This window comes from Triturus cristatus, chromosome 2_1 (assembly GCF_964204655.1).
Source record: "Triturus cristatus chromosome 2_1, aTriCri1.1, whole genome shotgun sequence".
In the NCBI taxonomy this organism is placed as follows: Eukaryota; Metazoa; Chordata; class Amphibia; order Caudata; family Salamandridae; genus Triturus; species Triturus cristatus.
Window position 1 is genome coordinate 882435774 of NC_140581.1, and position 18867 is coordinate 882454640.

The 18867-nt window shown below is 45.8% G+C and overlaps 1 protein-coding gene across 1 annotated transcript in view; it reads left to right on the plus strand.

Annotated features, from left to right (window-relative positions):
* Positions 1–4922, plus strand: part of LOC146866030 (annexin A1-like) — a 68648-nt gene extending 63726 nt beyond the window's left edge. Inside the window, exons 12-13 of the mRNA XM_085633047.1 lie at positions 3114–3236; positions 4582–4922. Coding sequence (XP_085489173.1) covers positions 3114–3236; positions 4582–4644 — 186 coding nt within the window. The 3' untranslated portion in view covers positions 4645–4922. The remainder of the gene's footprint in view (positions 1–3113; positions 3237–4581) is intronic.
* The last annotated feature ends 13945 nt before the right edge of the window (positions 4923–18867 follow it).

Consider the following 18867-nt stretch of genomic DNA (forward strand, 5'->3'; position numbering starts at 1 on the left):
ACTAAAGATGCTTACTATTTTATAAGTGTGTGTGGATCTCCTCCTTGAGTCATGTGTATCATGTATTGATTGTATTTTCAGATGTCAGGCACTCCTCTGTGTTAAGCCGAAGGCTGCTCAACCACTCTACCCCTTAACGGACCACTTTGGGATTGCATAGCAAGCTCCAGTCCACTCTCAAGGGAACCCCTGGACTCCTTACACAATATTTCAGACTTTTGATATATCCCATGAAGAGCCAGCTTCCTACAGTCTGATTCAATTGTCTGTTACCTGAGGAAAGTCGGTGGGCTTCCCACCGAGTGTCTTCTAAATGGCTGTGGTTCCCAGTCACCCATCTACACTAATGTTTAAATTATTTACCGGTTAATCCCATTTTTCTGAGACCAATTTTCCTATTTTCTTTCATTACATGTGAGGCCTGTCTGCCTCTTCCTAGACATGACTTTCTCCCAAAGACTTCTACTCCAAAAGTAATCAATTAGAAGCTTCTCTCTGCCTCTCCTCTTCAGTTTTATTCAAGTTAAAAGATGAATCCTAATAGTTTCATCTTTCTCAAGTCTCCCTGAAACCGCAACATGGAGGGAGATCATAATGAATGAAACATGGAAGATTTAACTCATTGAAATTACCTCTTCATCAAATTATTAATTCAAGTCCTTACCTGTGAGGTATACCAAAGTGAAGAACAGGATGACTTGCGAAGCAATGTCCAAAATGTAAAAATATGATCTTGCACAAATCTTATTTTACATATTCGATCATCGTAGGGAGAACATTTGAACCAAAAACCATCCTGTAAGTCAAAATCATGAGCAAGTCTATAATGAATCACAAGTGTTTAAAATGGTCTCCTTGGTAGCTGCCCACACGTTTCTGAAAGGGAATTTCCACTCAAGCTGTCAGTCCCCTAGTGAATCTTCTTTGAATTCTCTTTGGACAAGGGACTCAAAAAAAACCAAAAAAAAAAACCTGTTGTGGTAATTAAATCAAAGACCTGACCCACTCACATAGTCTGGGTTGAAGGTTACCACCCCTGTTCACTGGACAAAGTTTAAAAAACAAATCGGTTTAAAAGTATTTCAGCAAAGAGTCACAATTTAGCATAATACTCCAGGATTCTCTAAAAGCTTTAATTAGTCCATTGATCCCTGACTGAGGGACCTTTAAAACCGAAATGGAAACCTTTCTGCCAAAAAATCTAAATATAGATGGTCTCTCTTTTACAGGATCTACCTCCTTTCTTTCATGTCCAGTTCTCAACATGTTGCAATGATGAAAGTAAATATTTCAAAGTAGAGCTATATCTGGGAGCCTGAACCACAAAAGCCTGCTGCTTAGACCTTTTCTCTTCACACCTACTTGTTCTCCCCATGCGAAGTGGAGATAGATCAATGTTTTCTGAATAACTGGTAAGCTGAGAAGAGAAGGGACTGAAGGAGGCATGGTCTTCTGGCTTGCCATTATGAAAACCTGAAGAGGATACAAAGATGATCGGGATTATGACCGAGCAGCCAGAATGACACACTTTTTCACTTGAATCAGAAATGTTAAAACTGGAGAGAACCGGAGAAATGCAAACGGGAGACCTAGAGGTCAGACTTCAATGAGCATCTGTCCCGCAGGCACCATCTTCCATTTGATCAGAACCTTGGAGGAAGAGTTTATCTGGGTTGCAAAAAGATCTAACATCGAAGCTCCCTCCATCTGGCAGAGATGAGAAAGCACCTCCAAATTTACACAGTTCCTGAAAGAACAGGAACTTCCTGCTTAGAAAGTCTGAAACCCTCAAAATGGATCACTTCTAGGAAAATTACCTTCTTCCTTATCCAACCAAAAAAACCTGGCTTGAGATCTTGGACAGAAGATTTTAATATGTTCCTCTTGTTTGTCGGGTTTTGTCATCATTGTTTGCTCTGAGTACTGCCTTCGCTACGAGATGAGGATAACCCCCATCGAAGCCAGACAAATGGCTTCTAGTTCCTTCTATTTGGAAGAATTGCCTTTCTGGAGAAAATACCTCTTCCTATGCAGTGCATGATCCTCCATTCTGTTTCTTCTCTTGCAGTGTACAGCTTTCACCTCGCATCCTACCTTTTCCCAGTTATCCCCCTAACCCTTCACTGCATCCCTCCACCTCTCAAATATTGAACCAGCCAATCAATTCCCCCCCCCCAATCTACCACTCCACCCCGTCCCTGCTCCGCTGTTGCAGCCAGTCACTTTTTTTTGTCTAAATTTTATTTTTATTTTTGAAGAGCACTTGCTGCTGGACTGGTCCTAACTTTAAAAAAAAATGTGCAGTAGTATACTTCCTATATATATTTATTTTTCATTTACCGGTGTAGCATTATGATGCACAAGTGTGCATATGTGATGTCAACTTTGTGCTTGTCATCTATTTTGTAGACCGGCTTTGGGTATAGTTTGGCAGATGGCACTGAGAGGCAAGATTATTTTTTTTTTGACAGTGCTTGAGTGGGTGATGCTTTGAGAGCTAATTTAAAAAAACAAAGTTTTTATCAGAGTTTTGTGGTTTCTTATCTACACAACTTCAATGCTACTTCCTCCCAGATGCTCATCTTTGCATATAATCAGGCTCGCATATCAGGACATTATTTATCTAAAAATGTCATGTATATGTGAAATTGCTGACATTTCCTGTGTAAGCACTCTGAAGCTGCTTGATTTGTCTTCTGGTGTTCATGATGTACTATTGAAGGTTCGCTTTGACAAAGTATCCCAGCAGCATTGATACATAAATGTGGGAAGCAGGTGAGCCTACGTATTGGTGAACCCTCAAATGGAGGCATACAAAAGTTGGGAGCATTGAAACCAACTATTTGAGCTCAGAATGTAATTTACTTTTTTTTTTTTAATGTAATGGCAAATGCTTAGGTTTTAAAAAAAAATATGTTCCTGATTATTTTATTGATTCCAATATATCCTAGAGATTACTGCATTTGTGTCTGGAGGTTTTTTGGGGTTTAGTGTTAATCTGTTTTTGTGAGCATATGCATGGTATGGAGTTTATGGGCAAATAGAAGAATGGTGTGCCATTTTTAACCCATGTTCTATGTTCTCTTGTAATAGTGTGTTCTTTGTTCGTGCAGGGCTCTGGAACACGCCACAAAGCACTGATTAGAAACCTGGTTTCTCGATCTGAGATTGACTTAACAGAAATCAAAGTTCATTACAAGCGAAAGTATGGCAAGACGCTCTACCAAGCTATTAAGGTATGTAACACACTAGACAAAGTTAATGGGCCTGATTTAGACTTTGGGGGACGGGTAATCTGTCACAAATGGAATGTATGACGATACAACGTTATCATTTAGATTGCAGTACATTACATTGCTGTTTTTACAGCGCAAGCCGTTACAACGACTTGCTCTGGAGGGCGCTGGTCTTAGGAATAGTATGATTTACTATTCCAACTCCAGCCTACGTAACAGTAGGGAAGGTGTTGGAATAGTAAATCACAATATTCCTTAGTCTAGAGCGCCATCCAGCGCAAGTCATAACAACTTGCGTTGTTAAAATAGTGATGTAAATGTATTGCGGTGTTTTGACCGCGTTGTAAAGGTAGTTTTCCCACAAATGTGACAGTTCTCCCGCCCGCCTGCTTACAAGTGCATTTACAACCACCCCTTACAGAATTTCATCTAAGTACTTCTTCATAGGACGTCAAGATACACTTGCTCTTTAATATTCAGAAATTCATCTATCTGACCAGCGTCTGGGACAGAAGTGATTGGAGAATGAACTGGGCATGGGACCAGGAAACGTTTCTTCTAATCAGGCTTCCATAGTTTACTGTTAACATTACTATGTAGTCCACTATCAGCTTTACTTGTAAATAACTTATTGTTAAGCTCTACCTCACACAAATATTGCACCATTTAACCTCAACGGTAAGCCTCGAATACAGGTGTGGCAAACGATGAGGCATGCTGCTGCCTGGTATTAAATGTTTTATATTTTTCTGTAAAGTGGGCGCACAGTCCCAGTCTGATCTGCCCGATCTGCCCCCTCAAGAAGTGTGCCTGGCATCAACCAGGACAGTGCTCCATACAATTGTTTCATCCTGCATGTGCCTCATAGCACCAACAAACCATGATGAGCGGCCGTTCACACCATTTGTGTTGCTCTGCAGGTAGAGCTAGTCAGCCACTTAAGAGTAGTCATTCAAGCTTTGCAACCCCATCTCCCCACCATCCTACTCTGCACCTATACCATATGTGACTGCAGCCCTATGTCGTGGAGTGGGGGTGGGGGTTTAAAAAGGAAATGTGCATGATCCTTTCCTATGGAAGAGGTTGGACTATTATTTGACGTACAAATGCCTTTTTGTGGGAAGTTTTCAAATACATTGAATTATGTGATCACCAAATGCATTTTATATGGCAACCTACAATGGCAGCCAAAAGGCTTACAATGTGCCAGACTACAAGACGTACATATTTACACTTTGGTTTACCATAGCATCTTTAAGAAATCTCGCGTAGTTTTTTTAGCTTGTCTATAGTGGATTATGGATATTTCCCACTTAACATTTTACGTTTTTCTTTTGCTACACAGGAAGAGAAATGCAAAGGAGACTATGAACGCATTCTGCTGGCACTCTGTGGAACCGATAGCTAGATTACATACATTCTTTTCCTGTGGTCCAAATATTTACCATTAAGGGAAATAGATGTAATATTCTAATTTGTCCTGCATCAAAAGATGGAGGCGATTCATTGGATCTGATCTATAATCCATACACAAGATGTGAACGTCATTTTTTCATGATGAGTTGATGTAGGAAACTCAAACTTGCGCCCACAAAGTTAAACTTTGTATAAGGCAAAATCACAGCATCACGAAACCTGTTTGTATTCTGTTTATGTAATAAATACTCATTAAAAACTTTTACAATATTTCTCTTTCCCTGTTTTTCCAAGTAGTCTTGATCATTAAAATTTCAGTAAAAGCAGTGGTTTGTATAAAGATTATGCTGTCCCAAAACCGTTTTTCTATTTAGTTTCTTCAGTCAAGTTTTACTTTGAATGCCAGTCATCTGATGCAGAGCCCCCACTACGATGAAAATATTTTTCATAAAATCCAGCTCATAGCAGCCACTGATTACTGAAATAGTTTTCTCATTTTCAACTGGTCTTTTGTTCTTCCATCTCACAAAAATAGAAGTGCAGTGTTGGGAAAAACACTGGCCTTTTAGGGTGAGCAGCTACCTCCAGGTCATTACGTAGACCCATTTCCATTCCTGCACTTTTGTAATGAGGCCTAACTCACTATGTATGTTGTGCTCTTGTTTTATTTCCTCTGAACTAACTAGATTAGGGCACCTGAAATCAATGATTTATAGGTGAAAAGTTTGGCACTGGACCGTATCACCCCTTTTGTTGGTGCCAATACCATTAGGCTCTTTTGTACTTCGAAACATGACTTGCTCTCCGAGTCCAAGTAAGATTTTACTTTTCACTCGCAGGTAAACTGTGCCTCCTGCATAATAAAGCAAGATTTACCACATTAGAACATATTATTGTCAATCATCGTACTACATTCTCTAGTTACTGGCATCATTTGAAGGTTCTCCTTTTCTAGCCAATATCTGTAACAACCCTACTCTTCATGTGTTTATCGCCAGCATCAGTCACACCTACATATTCATCCACTTCATAGAACCACATGTTTCAAGGCTCACTATTCCATAGAAAGGCGTTCATTTTCACCGTCGCAGGGTACACGGTATTTGGGTTCCTGGAATGTCCATTCTGCAAAGGGTTAAAGGGCTTCACTAACCATGCCCCTCTTATGCACTTGCATAAGTTTTTTGATTTTGGCCGTAGTGTAGTATATATTTAATCAGATTTTTCCCTAAGTTCATTCATCACGCTTTTCTGAAATGTGAGAATTGGTTTTGGTTTTCAGTTAGCAAGGAAACTGATGTAAGTGGCTTGAGCAGAGAGGGCCCAGCCGCCCAATCATTGTCTGTGGAAGTGAGGACTCATTTATGGAGATAGATAATATAGAACAGAAGTTCCTAATAGACGTGTATGTGTTTCCTCTTGAAATCCATACAGGTTTTTTGCCATTGAGAGAGAGGTTGATATACAGATTGTCATTAACGCTGGCTACTCACAGATCACCAGGGTAATTCTTTCAAGATCAGTTTAGCTTGACAATGGCAAGGAGTGCCAAGTACGATTGTACATTTTTTGAATCACTAAGGTGCCTGGTTTGTTAAATGTTTTTAATAGGAAATTCTAGCTGTTGAAATAATCTTAATTGAGAGCCTCTGATGGCTGCAGTACAAATCCATCTGCATTGATAGGAAGCGTAGGGACCAAGTCGAAGACTGCAGAAATTAAATGAACAAGATGCAGTGGCACAAGTGGCTATCCAGCTGGAGCAGGACCTTCAGTTTGACTCCCAAACTCTACATACTGGTGGCAGGAGAAACCGGGAGCCCAAAAGGTGGCCTGCTAGAAGATCTACTTCATGTTGATCAAGATTTTGATCTTGTCTGTTTTGAGTTTTAATCACTAGAGTCTCATCCACTTGCAGACCACAGTAAGTCAGTTACAAAACGCAAACCCATTGCTTGGGGAGTTACTGGGCACCAACAAACGTTTTATATCCTCTGCATAACTATGTTCGTAGCATATGTGGCTGTAGACACACATGGTGTGCATACTCCTGCCACTTAATGTTGGGCTCAGATGTTGCAATTTATTTTTCATCAAAAAAGTCTTTTGAATCACAAGGTCTCAGTGACTCCTTTTGTAATTGTTGATGCATATGATCAGCAACTCAATTGTTGGGTTGTTTTTCTCTACCGTCCAGTCCAGATGTGATCCAGTGTCCTCCTAGTCGCGATTTTGCTGACTTCCACCCTGTCGTGAGTGCATCTTTGACACACCACTCTACTTGTGTGTAGGTTTCTTCGACATATCTCCGGGCCACTGCTCAGGTCCCTTTGGGGCATCACATATTCCGTCCTCCCTTCAGAGAATGACCATGCTTTCAAGGTGATGGAATGAATGGCTGACACAGTGGCCCCAGTGTCACTCAAATTATCACTGGGCCGACCTCCTCTCCGTGTGCAGCTTGTGCATCTTGCTGGCCCATGACGAGAGCTGCTGCAACTGCTGCTCAAAGTTTCATAATAAAGACAGTCAGCGCTGAGATGAAAAGTAGGCACACAACCGGATGGCTCAGTCCACTTTGGAGACCCCTCTTTGGGGAGGCTGACCCTCTAGCTGCTAAAGAGCAGGAAGAGGACACTGGTGAGTCACCAGAGCTTCTGGCCTGCCAGCCCAGCCCAGAGTACATACACTCAGACAGTCTTATTCCAGCATTGACAGCCCAAGCCAATATTCACTGGCAGAACATTTTGCTCCTGTGTACCCTGGTGTTTTGGTGACCCATGGGAGCACAACGATGTGGACCTTCCCCTCCACCCATAAGATTTGGAGCACAGGCTTCTCCAAGGAGTAGTTTGTGAGTCACTGGTAGCTCTCCAGCTACCTGTAAGTAGCTATACTATGTGCAACCTAGCCTACTAAATGTAGAAGCTTTTCCTTGTTTGAATTAATAAATGTATACCAAAATTGAGTGTATATTTTTGACAAATTTGTTTATTTTCAGAATTACTGATATTTGGAGAAAAAATGTCAATTTCCAGAATATGTTTAAAACTGATATTTGAGTGATCAATCATGTGACATTTGGGAGACATTTTACAAATGTTAGTCTTGTTGCCAGAGGTCTTGTTGCTGTGGCTGTTGGTTATTACCCATCAAGTGGCATTCCACGTTGACAGTCTTTATCTATTTTTATGTTTTTTACATCGCTGCTGGCAAACGAGTATGATTGCTGGTTGTAATCTTTCATATTGTGGACACTAATCTTTTCTGACGTGGTCACTATTACAACACTAATATTAGTAGCTCCCGGGAGTTTCATTGAACATAAGTAGCTCTTATTTCAGAAAAGGTTGGAGTTCCCTGCACCACGGCATACCATAACGTCATTCATTGTGCTAACGCATACCGCAAGGTGGACTTGTATTCTACACACAAGATGATGGGAGGCTGCTTTTCAGTAGGTCTATCCACTGGCAATAGCTCAGGGTAGCACTCCAACCCATAGTTCTTTTGCTTACCATGTCACCTAAGTTTGGACCCAACCACATGCAAATCAGTCTTGACCATGTTCTTCATGGGTACAGTCCAGACCGAACTCCCAAGCCAGGTCATGAACAGGAACGAAAGCAACCCAGGACCGGTTTTGCCCTAGTTATGGGCTCATCAGCTGAGTACAGTTTGGTAACAGTGAGCATGAGACCCACATCTGGGCATGCCCATGCCACCTAGGGTAGTACTTGAAACACACAAAAGGTGATGGGAGGAATGCTTGCAATTTGTTCAACCACTGGCAATGACTCAGGCTGGCACTCCAATCCATTGTTCTTCAGCTCACCATGTACTACCTGAGAAAAAATGGATTTTCATTCTTCATAAAGACTGAGCGCTCTATGCAAAATCTCCCCATGCTCAAGGGAATGGTCCAATCTGCACCGGATAGTTTGAAAGAGCCTGTAAAATCTTGCGTGGGTACTCCACACTTTGAAAAAAAAAAAAAATCAGCCAGCTCCCTCGCACCCACTGTACATACGTGGTCCTGATTCCCTGGTGTGATGTGATTTATTACAAGGACAATACTTTGAGCCTACTGGGACCACTGTCAGCATTTATGTATTGCAGTTTGTATAGAACAACGAAACCCTTGTCAGATTTGTTTGGAACAATATAGAGAACATTTCTCCATTTAAAAACGACAATCGTCACATTTATTGCGGGACTCGCTAATTTAGAGTGTGATTCCCATTGACACAATGATGCCTACAGCACTTTGTATACATACATAAACTGATTCCCTGGTGGTCACCACCACTAGGACTCTAGCAATAGCTCAAGCCACAGGAGACCCCGCATTCTGACATGGAAAGTACGTAGATGTTGCACGGAAATGAGTTGCGGCTAGACACTAGTGTATTGCTAATTTAGGAGGACTCCTATCTATATACGAAGGGCCCATTGGGATGAAATAGGCACTTGCAGCACCTCTCAGACACATACTGGGGGAAAAAGAACTGATTGTATAGGAGGGCAAGGCAATCTTGAACACCAATATTAGATGCGCCTTGGATGCTGCTGATAATGCTATAAGGGGAGTAAACCCCTCCATCTTGAGGTATCCTTTCTGGCTCTGAATGTCTTGCTTCAATGTTGAGGTGCCTTGTCAACTTGCCATACAAGAGGGAGCACTTCTTTGGGCTTCAAGTTGAGACAATGCTTGAGATGATGATAAAAAAGGACACACTGCAAAGAGGATGGATGCCTTACAGACCCCTCTCGGGTAGAGGCTTCTTTCATAGGCAACACTACAGGAGAGATTCCACCACCACCTCTCAAGAACGGTCCCACTCCTACCAAAGCAGACAGCATGGTTTCCAGCATCAGGCTAATAGACGTTTCAAGGGGCTCCTTTTGGGGTAACCACGCCAAGGTCTGAGGTAGAGGCACCCCCATAAAGGAATGCTCAGTATCCAAAACCTGACTTACCCCGTATTCCCCCTGATCACACACACCTCTGTGATCATGTGGTTCAAGGAGAGGGATCCAACTTGGTGGTTCAAGGAAAGGGGTTCAATTTCAACGAAACCTACATTAAACTTGAAATAGAGGTGCCAAAAAGTAAACTGAGTGACATAGACCATTAAAAACATGCATGTCCACAGTGCTTCAGAAGCGTGCATGAACTGAGTTGAGATATTTGGACTACAAATCTGCAGAAAACACTTTAGTCTCTGAAGCCTTTTGCAGTCGAAGAGAAGAAAAAGAACACAAGTCCCACAATGGACTTTTGTGTCAGGCTTTTAAAACCTAATGACTGCAAAAAGGAATCTAGTTAAAGAGAAGTAATAGTTGAAGAGGTAGGACAGCTCACCCTCTGAAAAAGAAAATTCCTAATACACTTGATGACCGAGCAACATACACAACAAATCAAAAGTAAGAAACGTCGGATCAAAGCTGAAATGGTCAGTGCTGGACACAGCAGAAATGTGAGGCATGCAGGTCTGTGCTCTGGGACCACACTTAGAAAGGCATAGCTTAGAGTCTCTGGCTCTAAACGGGAGGTTCAAGCCTTCCATTATCAATGGGCAAGTCACTGAAGACCGCTTGTGTGGGGGTAACTGCTGCTGAATCCCTATAGCAAATTAAAAAAAAAAAAGCCAACATAATAATGAATCTCTTTATTGTATAAACTATTCAGTGGCTCCCGTGCTCTCCATGCCACTGGAATCCAGCTGTCCTGGCTGAAGAGGGGTGAAACCCCGAAACCGGTCCTAGGATGCTTGTTTCCAGTCTAGGGAGGACCTGGTTTGGCAGTTCGGGCTGGACTGTTCCCATGAGGCACAGGGTCAAGACTGATTAGCATATGGCTGGGTTCAAACTGGAATGGCATGGTGAGCAAAAAACGATGGGATTTAGGCCCAGATCTCTGTACTGGAGTGAATGTATGACGTTGTTCTGCATTCTGTCCAACTGTTTTTGCATTTGTCACCCTGAGTGGGACGGGCATGCCCAGACGTGGGTCCCGTGCTCTCCATGCCACTGGAATCAAGCTATCCTGGCTGAAGAGGGGTGAAGCCCCGAAACCGGTCTTGGGATGCTTGTTTCCAGTCCAGGGAGGACCTGGCTTGGCAGTTCGGGCTGGACTGCTCCCATGAGGCACAGGGTCAAGACTGATTTGCATATGGCTGGATTCCAACTGGAATGGCATGGTGAGGACAAAACGATGGATTTAGGCCCAGATCTCTGTACTGGGGTGAATGTATGACATTGTTCTGCATTCTGTCCATCAACTGTTTTTGCATTTGTCACTTGAGAAATGTGGCATACACGTATACCCCTACCTAGATGAGTGGCTGGTAAAGGAGAGATCACAAAGAAAATACACACGGTATACAGACAACATTATGGACATTACACAAGCTTGGATTCTCCCAAAATCTGGAGAAATCGTCCACACTATTTAGCTCAGGGTTTCGTGAAGTGACTGAACTCATACAATAAGAAGGCCTTTGTAAGAAATTAGGCTATTAGTTTAGAGAGTTGGAATCCCGACTCAAGAAACAGACCCTCTTAAGGTGAACCACAAATGTCAATAAAAATGCTTAACCCTCTGGTATCTTAGTACAAAAGCAGACCAGGTTTGACTTTAAGACCATGCATAAATCAGTTATGCAACACTTGCACAATAATAAAGTGAAAATGCGACACAAAAAAATCTTAAACCAATTAGATTAATTTATTTACATTTTAATACATAAAATGACTTGAACAGCAAAACTCCTATCAGCAGAACCAAAAATAGGAATTTTTAAGGTTTTCAGAAGAAATAGCACCAAGAAGCACAAAGTGGCAATTGCAGTTCTGATCGCACTGGGCTGGGTGAAACTCGAAAGTTAAGCACAACCATGATGGAGCGTGGATCGGATACAGGGACCAGGTTTGTGCCGGTGGGATGTTTTATCATCTAACTTAGCCCAGTTTTCATGTGAGAAGCACTTAGCGACTGGGTCATTGGCGGTTGGCAGCAGGCTGTATTCAGAGACTGGCTCATCAACAATGGGTTGCTCAATTCCTAGGCCTCATCTGGACCTCCCATTGGCAGTGTGATCATAGTGTACAGAAAGAGCTGGTCAACAATAGGAACTTAACGTAAAGCAGTTGTCGATCTAAAGTGCTCTGGGCAGTGAAGTACGGGGTCTGTATCCAGGAGGGTCACATTGACAGTCAGCTGTGGCTCCCACGTTGGTCTCAGTGAAGCCTGTTCACAAGGAGACCAGGGACCGTTCTTTTCAATGCAAAGATCTCATTTTCACCTGGAGTTCAGTACTTGCAGTTTTTAGGTTGGTGGAATAAACTCTAATAGAGAAGGGTCTAAGGCCTTAACATCTGAGGGATAGGACTTCATCCAGCAGCAGGGTTCAGGCAGGCCCAACTGGTACTGGTCAGCTGGGCAGTTGTAGTTAAGGCCTCAGTTTTTTTTGTGTTTCTGTAGTTGAAACAGGCCAGCCAACTGACCCTTGGAGTCACTTCTAGGGTCCAGGGTTCAAAGCGAGCAAGTCAAGTATTCATCCTTCAGGGTTTCAACAGTAGGGTAGTCCACAAGTTGCATAGTGTTCTCATTCCAGGTTCTAAGGGTGCCACTTTCAAACCCAGATCCTGCCTGTGTGGGAGTGGGAAGGGGGGCGGGGGGGGGGGGCAACTACTGGACTTGTCCTGCCAGTTATTCCCTGGGCTTGGCTCCAGCCTGGTTAAGAGGACAAAGGCAAGAGCAGGTGTGGTGTCTGGTTTCTTTGTGTCTTTAGACCAGTTCCTTTGAAGTGTAATCAGAGTAGGGCATTAGTCCTCCTAAGCTTCCCTCTTAGGAAGACCCACTCCCTCTACACCCTTGACCCTGTTGTCCCCGGTCTAGAAGAAATGCATGTCGCACCACATGAGAGCCGTTAACAGTCATGTGACACTGGAAGAAACGCACATTTAGTTTAGGCAGAAAAAGGCTAACTTTCTCAAAGTCTTTCATATTAAATATTTTACATTTCAATTCCAATGAATGGAAGAAGTATTTCTCTAGTTATTTCCAAGCGGAAGTTACCTCTAATCAAATGTAATAGGGTAACTCAATGTTAGTCTAAGGGAGATCAAGCCTTGCCATGGTAAAAATCCAACTTTGGAGGTTTTTCCGCTGCCAGGACATGAAAATCTTAGGAGCACATTCCCTACGTTTTAAATACTATACACCATGCCCTAAGAGCCACTAACAAAATGTTGCCAGATCGGAATGGCAGTTTTAAAACTGCACTACAAGCTGCAGTGGCAGGACTGAGACATTTTACAGTGCTACTTTAGTAGGTGGCACAATTATTGCTGCAGCTCACTAGTAGTCTTCAATTTACAGCCCTGGAGGACATGTAGTACTATATGCAAGGGATTTACAAGTAAATTAAATGTACTAATCAGTGTATACCAATTTTACTGTGTTTGGAAGGGAGCTCACAAGCACTTTCTCACTGGTTAGCCCGAGTAAAGTGTCCAGTGTCCAAGTGCAAACAAATATGGGTTGAGCTACGGAAGGCAAAAACCCTGGGGTGACCCTGAAGAAAGGGCCAGGTCCAGCAGCCTTCCCTATGCAAGAGTCTTTGCATTAACAAAGCAAGCTCGTCTGTACTAGAAAGGACAGTATCTGACACTGAGAACTGTGATCAAATTGCTAGTAGTGACTGCATCACGTGTCCCACAAATCCCATTTTGCCAGAATCCATGAGACATATCCAAGAAAGGCTCCAGACAATGGTCACAGACAATGGGGGACGAAGAAAATCTAGTGGTTGTCATGAAGAAACACAGAAATACAATGGTGGAAGGAAGAAAAACACACAATAGGCAGGCTGTGTAAACAGAAGTCTCTTTCTGTGACTTAGAACAAATGCATTCCATGTTGTGACGTGGTGCACACAAGTGGAAATTCAACATCCGAGGCCAATGGAACCCTCAAAGCAGTGAAACCTATAAATGTGCTAGAATTCAAGACTGCCTTTCTGGCATTAATTGTTTTCCACATAACCTTAACAAACAAGGATTGATAAGATCCCGTGTCCTATCCAAAGTAGTTCAAGAAATATGGAAACGGTCAGTACAAAGAAAAATAACACTAATATCCATACACCTGTGAGCTGTAAAAACATGCTGAATCAGAGTGGTTAAGCCAAAAAGATGGCAACTCACAAATAGACCTGTTTGCAGCTCATGCAAAATGGGAAGACTTCATGTTCAGCTACTCCAAACCACTGCCCTGTCCATAGACTAATCAGGGAGATTTGAGTAGGCTTTTCCACCAATTACACTTGAAATCAATGCAAACAAGCCACCATTATGATCATATCACAGATGGCCAGACAAACATGGCAGAATGGCAAAACTCTACCTGTGTAGCAGAAACTGCTCACAATCTAAAAGGGCCAAGTATGTTATCTGAAGCCAGCAAGCCTCAGTCTAGTATCACGGCACATGAGTACCTAGTAGATCCTCAATCTGGTCCACAGTTCACTGCTTGCCTGTGTCCTGCCAGTATATCACCTGTTTTTTCTTGTGCCCGTTGTAACCTTATTTGCTCATCACTTTGTGTTTCTATTGTCCTGCATGATTTATAGGAGCCGCTCGCTCCTTTTCCGCTCTAGCACTCTCCCGCTTCCCACCCCCCAACGCCCACTGCCCCCTCCCAGAACACACTTAATGGAGGCCACAGCACGACCACAATCTGCTCCCCAGCAATAGGTTTCCCTGACTCTGCTACAGTTCACAGCGTGCCTGTGTCCTGCTGGTATTGCTATTGTTTTTTGGCTTTGGCCAATTAGTTTGTGATATAGTGGGGTTTGTGATGCTTGTATCTTATTTCCTGTTCCCCAAGTGTATTGAAACCTTATTGGCTCGCTACTGATGTTTGTACTGTGCTGCGCTATTTTTAGGAGCTATTCACTCCTTTCATGCCCTCTCGCTCTCCTGCATCCCTCCAGCCGGCACTGTGCCCCCCCCCCCCCCAGACCTACTTAATGGAGGCCACAGCACGACCCCATTAAGCAGATCGCCGATCCGCTACCCAGCAGCAGGCCCTGCCTAGGTTCACTGCTTGCCTGTGTCCTACCGGTATCGCCAGTGTTTTGCCTTGTGCCAATTAGTTTGTGATAAATTAGGGTTTATGCTGCGTGTATCTTTTTTCTGTTCCCTAAGTTTAATGTAACCTTATTTGCTCACCACTGTTTCTATTGTGCTGAGTCGTTTTTAGAAACTTGTGGCTCCTTTCCTGCCTGCCCGCTCTCCTGCTTGCTGCCACCCAGCACCCTGCCCTGCTCCCTCTTCGGACCTACTTACTGGAGGCTGCAGCAGGTGTGCCAAAGGTGAGCTCGTCTGTGCCAAACCACTCCCAGTACCAGGAACCCTGGTCTTCCGGCCACCCACAGATAATCCTCTGCAAAACTCCAAGCCCTGGACGCCGCAGCAATTGCTGCCTCGCATCCCCTCAATCAGCAGTGGGACCTTTCCCCTGTTGACACGGTGTCTCCACCTGCAACTTAGGAGCACTTGCCCCCATGGAAACCTTACACCTACCTCACTGACCACTACCGCTCCCGAACTCTGCCAACATGCTAAAGAAATTTGGGACACCATCACCCTCACCCCCAATGTTATCTTCATAACAGAGACCTGGCTCAACCCTTCCTCCACCCCTGATATCGCCTCTGCGACGCCGAGGGGCTACAAGATAAGACACCGAGACCACACCAACAAACACTGAGACTGCATCACCATCTTCCACAAAGAATCCATCCAATGCACTACCACCTAAGATGACACTACACCTATTTTGGCACACCAACTTCCAACTATAAACCAATGGCAGAATAACCATCAGAGGCAACCTGGCCTGAAGACCCTCTGTACCATGCCTCAGCTTCTGCAGCGCCATTCCTAAATTCATCCCCCCGCTTGCCATTGATTCCAGGCACTACATTTTCCTCTGTGACTTCAACTGCCACCTCGATGGCCTCTAAGACACAAACACTGTCAACCTCCTGAAAAGCATGAACAACATCGGCCATACCCAACTGGTCAAAAACCCCACACACAGCACAGGACACATGGTTGGCCCAATCTTAACTGACAGCAACAGTCAGCACAGTCATATTACTGAACTCACTTGGACTAATCATGCCATCATCCACTTCACCATAGCAGGATCCCCATGCACCACCGCAAAGCCTCTCGGCTCCTCCCACTGCAGCTGGAACCAAATCATAGGGACCCAATGAAGGAACGGCCTCAACACCACCTATCCTGACCCCACAACCAACGTGAACCAGACCGTCAAGAACTTCTCTGACTGGATCACCAATTGTACCAACAGTCGCCCCATCAAGGCCGCGAAGACCAGGAAATCCAACAAACAAGCCAGCTGGTATGCACCAAAACTCCAGACCATGAAACAAAACTGCAAATGCCTAGAAAGACTATGGTGCACCAGTAAAGATCTCCAAGACCGAGCCCCCTTCAAGTCAGCCCTCAACAAATACCATCAATGCCTGAAAGACTCAAAAGGATGACCCTGGCAGATTGGATCAAAGCCTTCTCCAACCACAGCAAGGAACTCTTCAACATTGTCCGAGAGTTCACCTGCCCATCAGCCACCAAGAACACAATCTCTTCTTCCTAGGAACTCTCTAACACTCTAGTGGACTACTTGCACAAGACGGCCCCTGTCTACAGAAACTTCAAACCCCAACCCTCCGACCTTGACAGCCTCCTCATATCCATGGATGTCATCTGCAACCATCTGCTCAACACAATGCAACAGCTTACCACACAGAGCACCACAGCCATCAATGAACTCTATCCACTCGGGGGGCGTGGCCAAGCCGCGAGCTAAGATGGCCGCGCGGCGCTGAAGCTCCGCCGCCAGCCCGGCGCTAAAGCTCCTTTCCTCCCCTCCTGCCGCGGGCGCGGTACTCCTGGCGGCGCCGCTGAGGATCCTGAGACCCCGGAATGAGCCGCGACGATGATTGGGGCGCTTGAGACCGGCTGAGGACGTACCGCCCTAGGTCCCAGGATGGCGGGCGACTGCGGGCTGCACAGACGGGAGTGTGAGACCGGGGGCCTTCCGTGAATCAGGTACCCGGGGACGGGGCGTGGGGGGGGGGCATTGAGCGCCGGGGTGCGGGCTGACGGGTGTCTGCGGTCCTCTCTGCGCCGCTGCGGGCTGAGGGGCGCCGGGTGCCTGGATCTTGCCGGGCGTGCCGGGCGTGTCCTTACTCGTGTCCTCCTCCCTGGGGCCCCTGGTTGCGTGGTCGGGGGACCGGGGGGAGGCTGCGGGGTGGCCCGCTGGCGTTGTGGGGGGGCGGGTTGGACGCTGCGCTGGTCTAGCGCTCGGGCTGTCTCCGCCTCTCTCCTCGGGCCTGCTCTGGACGTGACCTGTGCACTGCGGCCTGGTCGTGCTGTCCTCCCTCGCCCTACCTGGCTCCGCTGGGGCTGGGCTGAAGTCTGCTTCGCTATGGTCCCCCCCCATTCCACTCTGGACCCTGCCTGCTGCACCTGGTGAAGTCCCGGACCGACGGTGAGGTGTAGACGGGTCTGCGTCAGCATCCGGTGGGCACTGCGGCACCTGGGAGACCTGGGCGGCTTGACAACAGGCTGTACTATCCTACCGGACTACTGCTGCGGCATAGCTGAGCCGACCTTACACTACAGGCCGCGGGCTGGTGACCCCCGGACAGTTGGTGGCATGGGTCGCAAAGACCCCAAACAGAAAACATTGCCATTTGAGAAACTCCCTGAACAGCCTGCGGGGGATCGCCCTGCCATGCCGGGCCCGGCCGAGGGGGCGTCCGGCGGCCCGCTGACTGATGCCCCGTCCCCGGACTGGCTACAGGAAATGCGTGCTGGCTTCAGGGCCTTGGATGGCCGCTTCGATGCCCTGGACAAGACGTGGAGAACATGGGGGCTAAGATCCAGGCTCATGACCAGCATCTGGGAGAAGCTGAGGCCCGGATCTCTACTCTCGAGGACAAAGCAGTACAGGAGTCCAAGCGGGTAGACAAGCTTGAGCGTATCTTGAAAGAAGTGGCCATCAAGAACGAGTATTTTGAATCTCGCAGTCGGCGCAACAATGTGCGGATAACCGGGGTTCCGGAATCCACGGCCACGGGCCGGCTTGACGTTTTTGTAGAGCAGTTGCTTACTGACATTTTTGGGAGAGAAGCCTTCACTCCGGGATTTGTGGTTGAAAGGGCCCACCGCTCCTTGGGGCCACGGCCTAACCCGGGGCTCCCGCCGCGCCCGCTTATTGCCCGTATCTTGAACTTTCGGGACCGTGACACTGCCCTGCGCCTAGCCAGAGAAAAGGGTGAGATCACTTGGCAGGGCTTGAGACTTTCCTTCTACCCCGATTTCACGGCCACGGTCCAGGAGGCCAGGCGGAAATATGCGGGTGCAAAGGCTGCGCTGCGAAATCTGGGCCTCAAATATGGTATGCTCTACCCGGCTCGTCTACGGGTCGACATCGAGGGCCGTACTCTGCTCTTTGATACCCCCACGGCGGTGCAGGAATTCTGTCGCAACTACAAGCCGCGTCGGGGCCCGCCGGGGGGTGACAAGGATGGACGTTCCCCCCCCCCCTCGCAGTGGCTCTGCGCACAGCCAGGACCTGTTTGCGACCTCAGGTGTCGGCTGAGACGGCGCCCAGGCTCTAACTTAGCTTACATCGACTCTTGTTATTGGAGGACTTTTTGAATAATTGGTATATATTTGTTATGCAGCGCTGGGTTGATTGCGGATCGTCGTCACCCCCCTTTGGTTGAAACCGTTGGGAGCACTTCTGGGTTATGATGCTCTGCCTTCTTTTTTTGGTATACATTTGGTATTACTATTTAGAGCTATGTTTTTTTTTTCCAGGTTGGGAATTGCTTCACGTTTGCGTGGTTTGGCTGGGTAGGGGGAGGGGGGTGGGGATGTTTAAGTTTGCTTTTCATGACTTGGCTGTGTGTGAGCTGTTATCTTTGGTACACGGAGGCGCTACATCGCTCCTGCTCCTGCATGTTTGGCATCGATGGCCCAGATAGGTCTGAATGTAACTCCCGCCAATCTCTCCTTAATGTCTTGGAATGTCCGTGGCCTCAATAATCAGCGTAAATGCAAACAAATACTACATTACTTGAATCGGCACAGGGTCGACATTGCC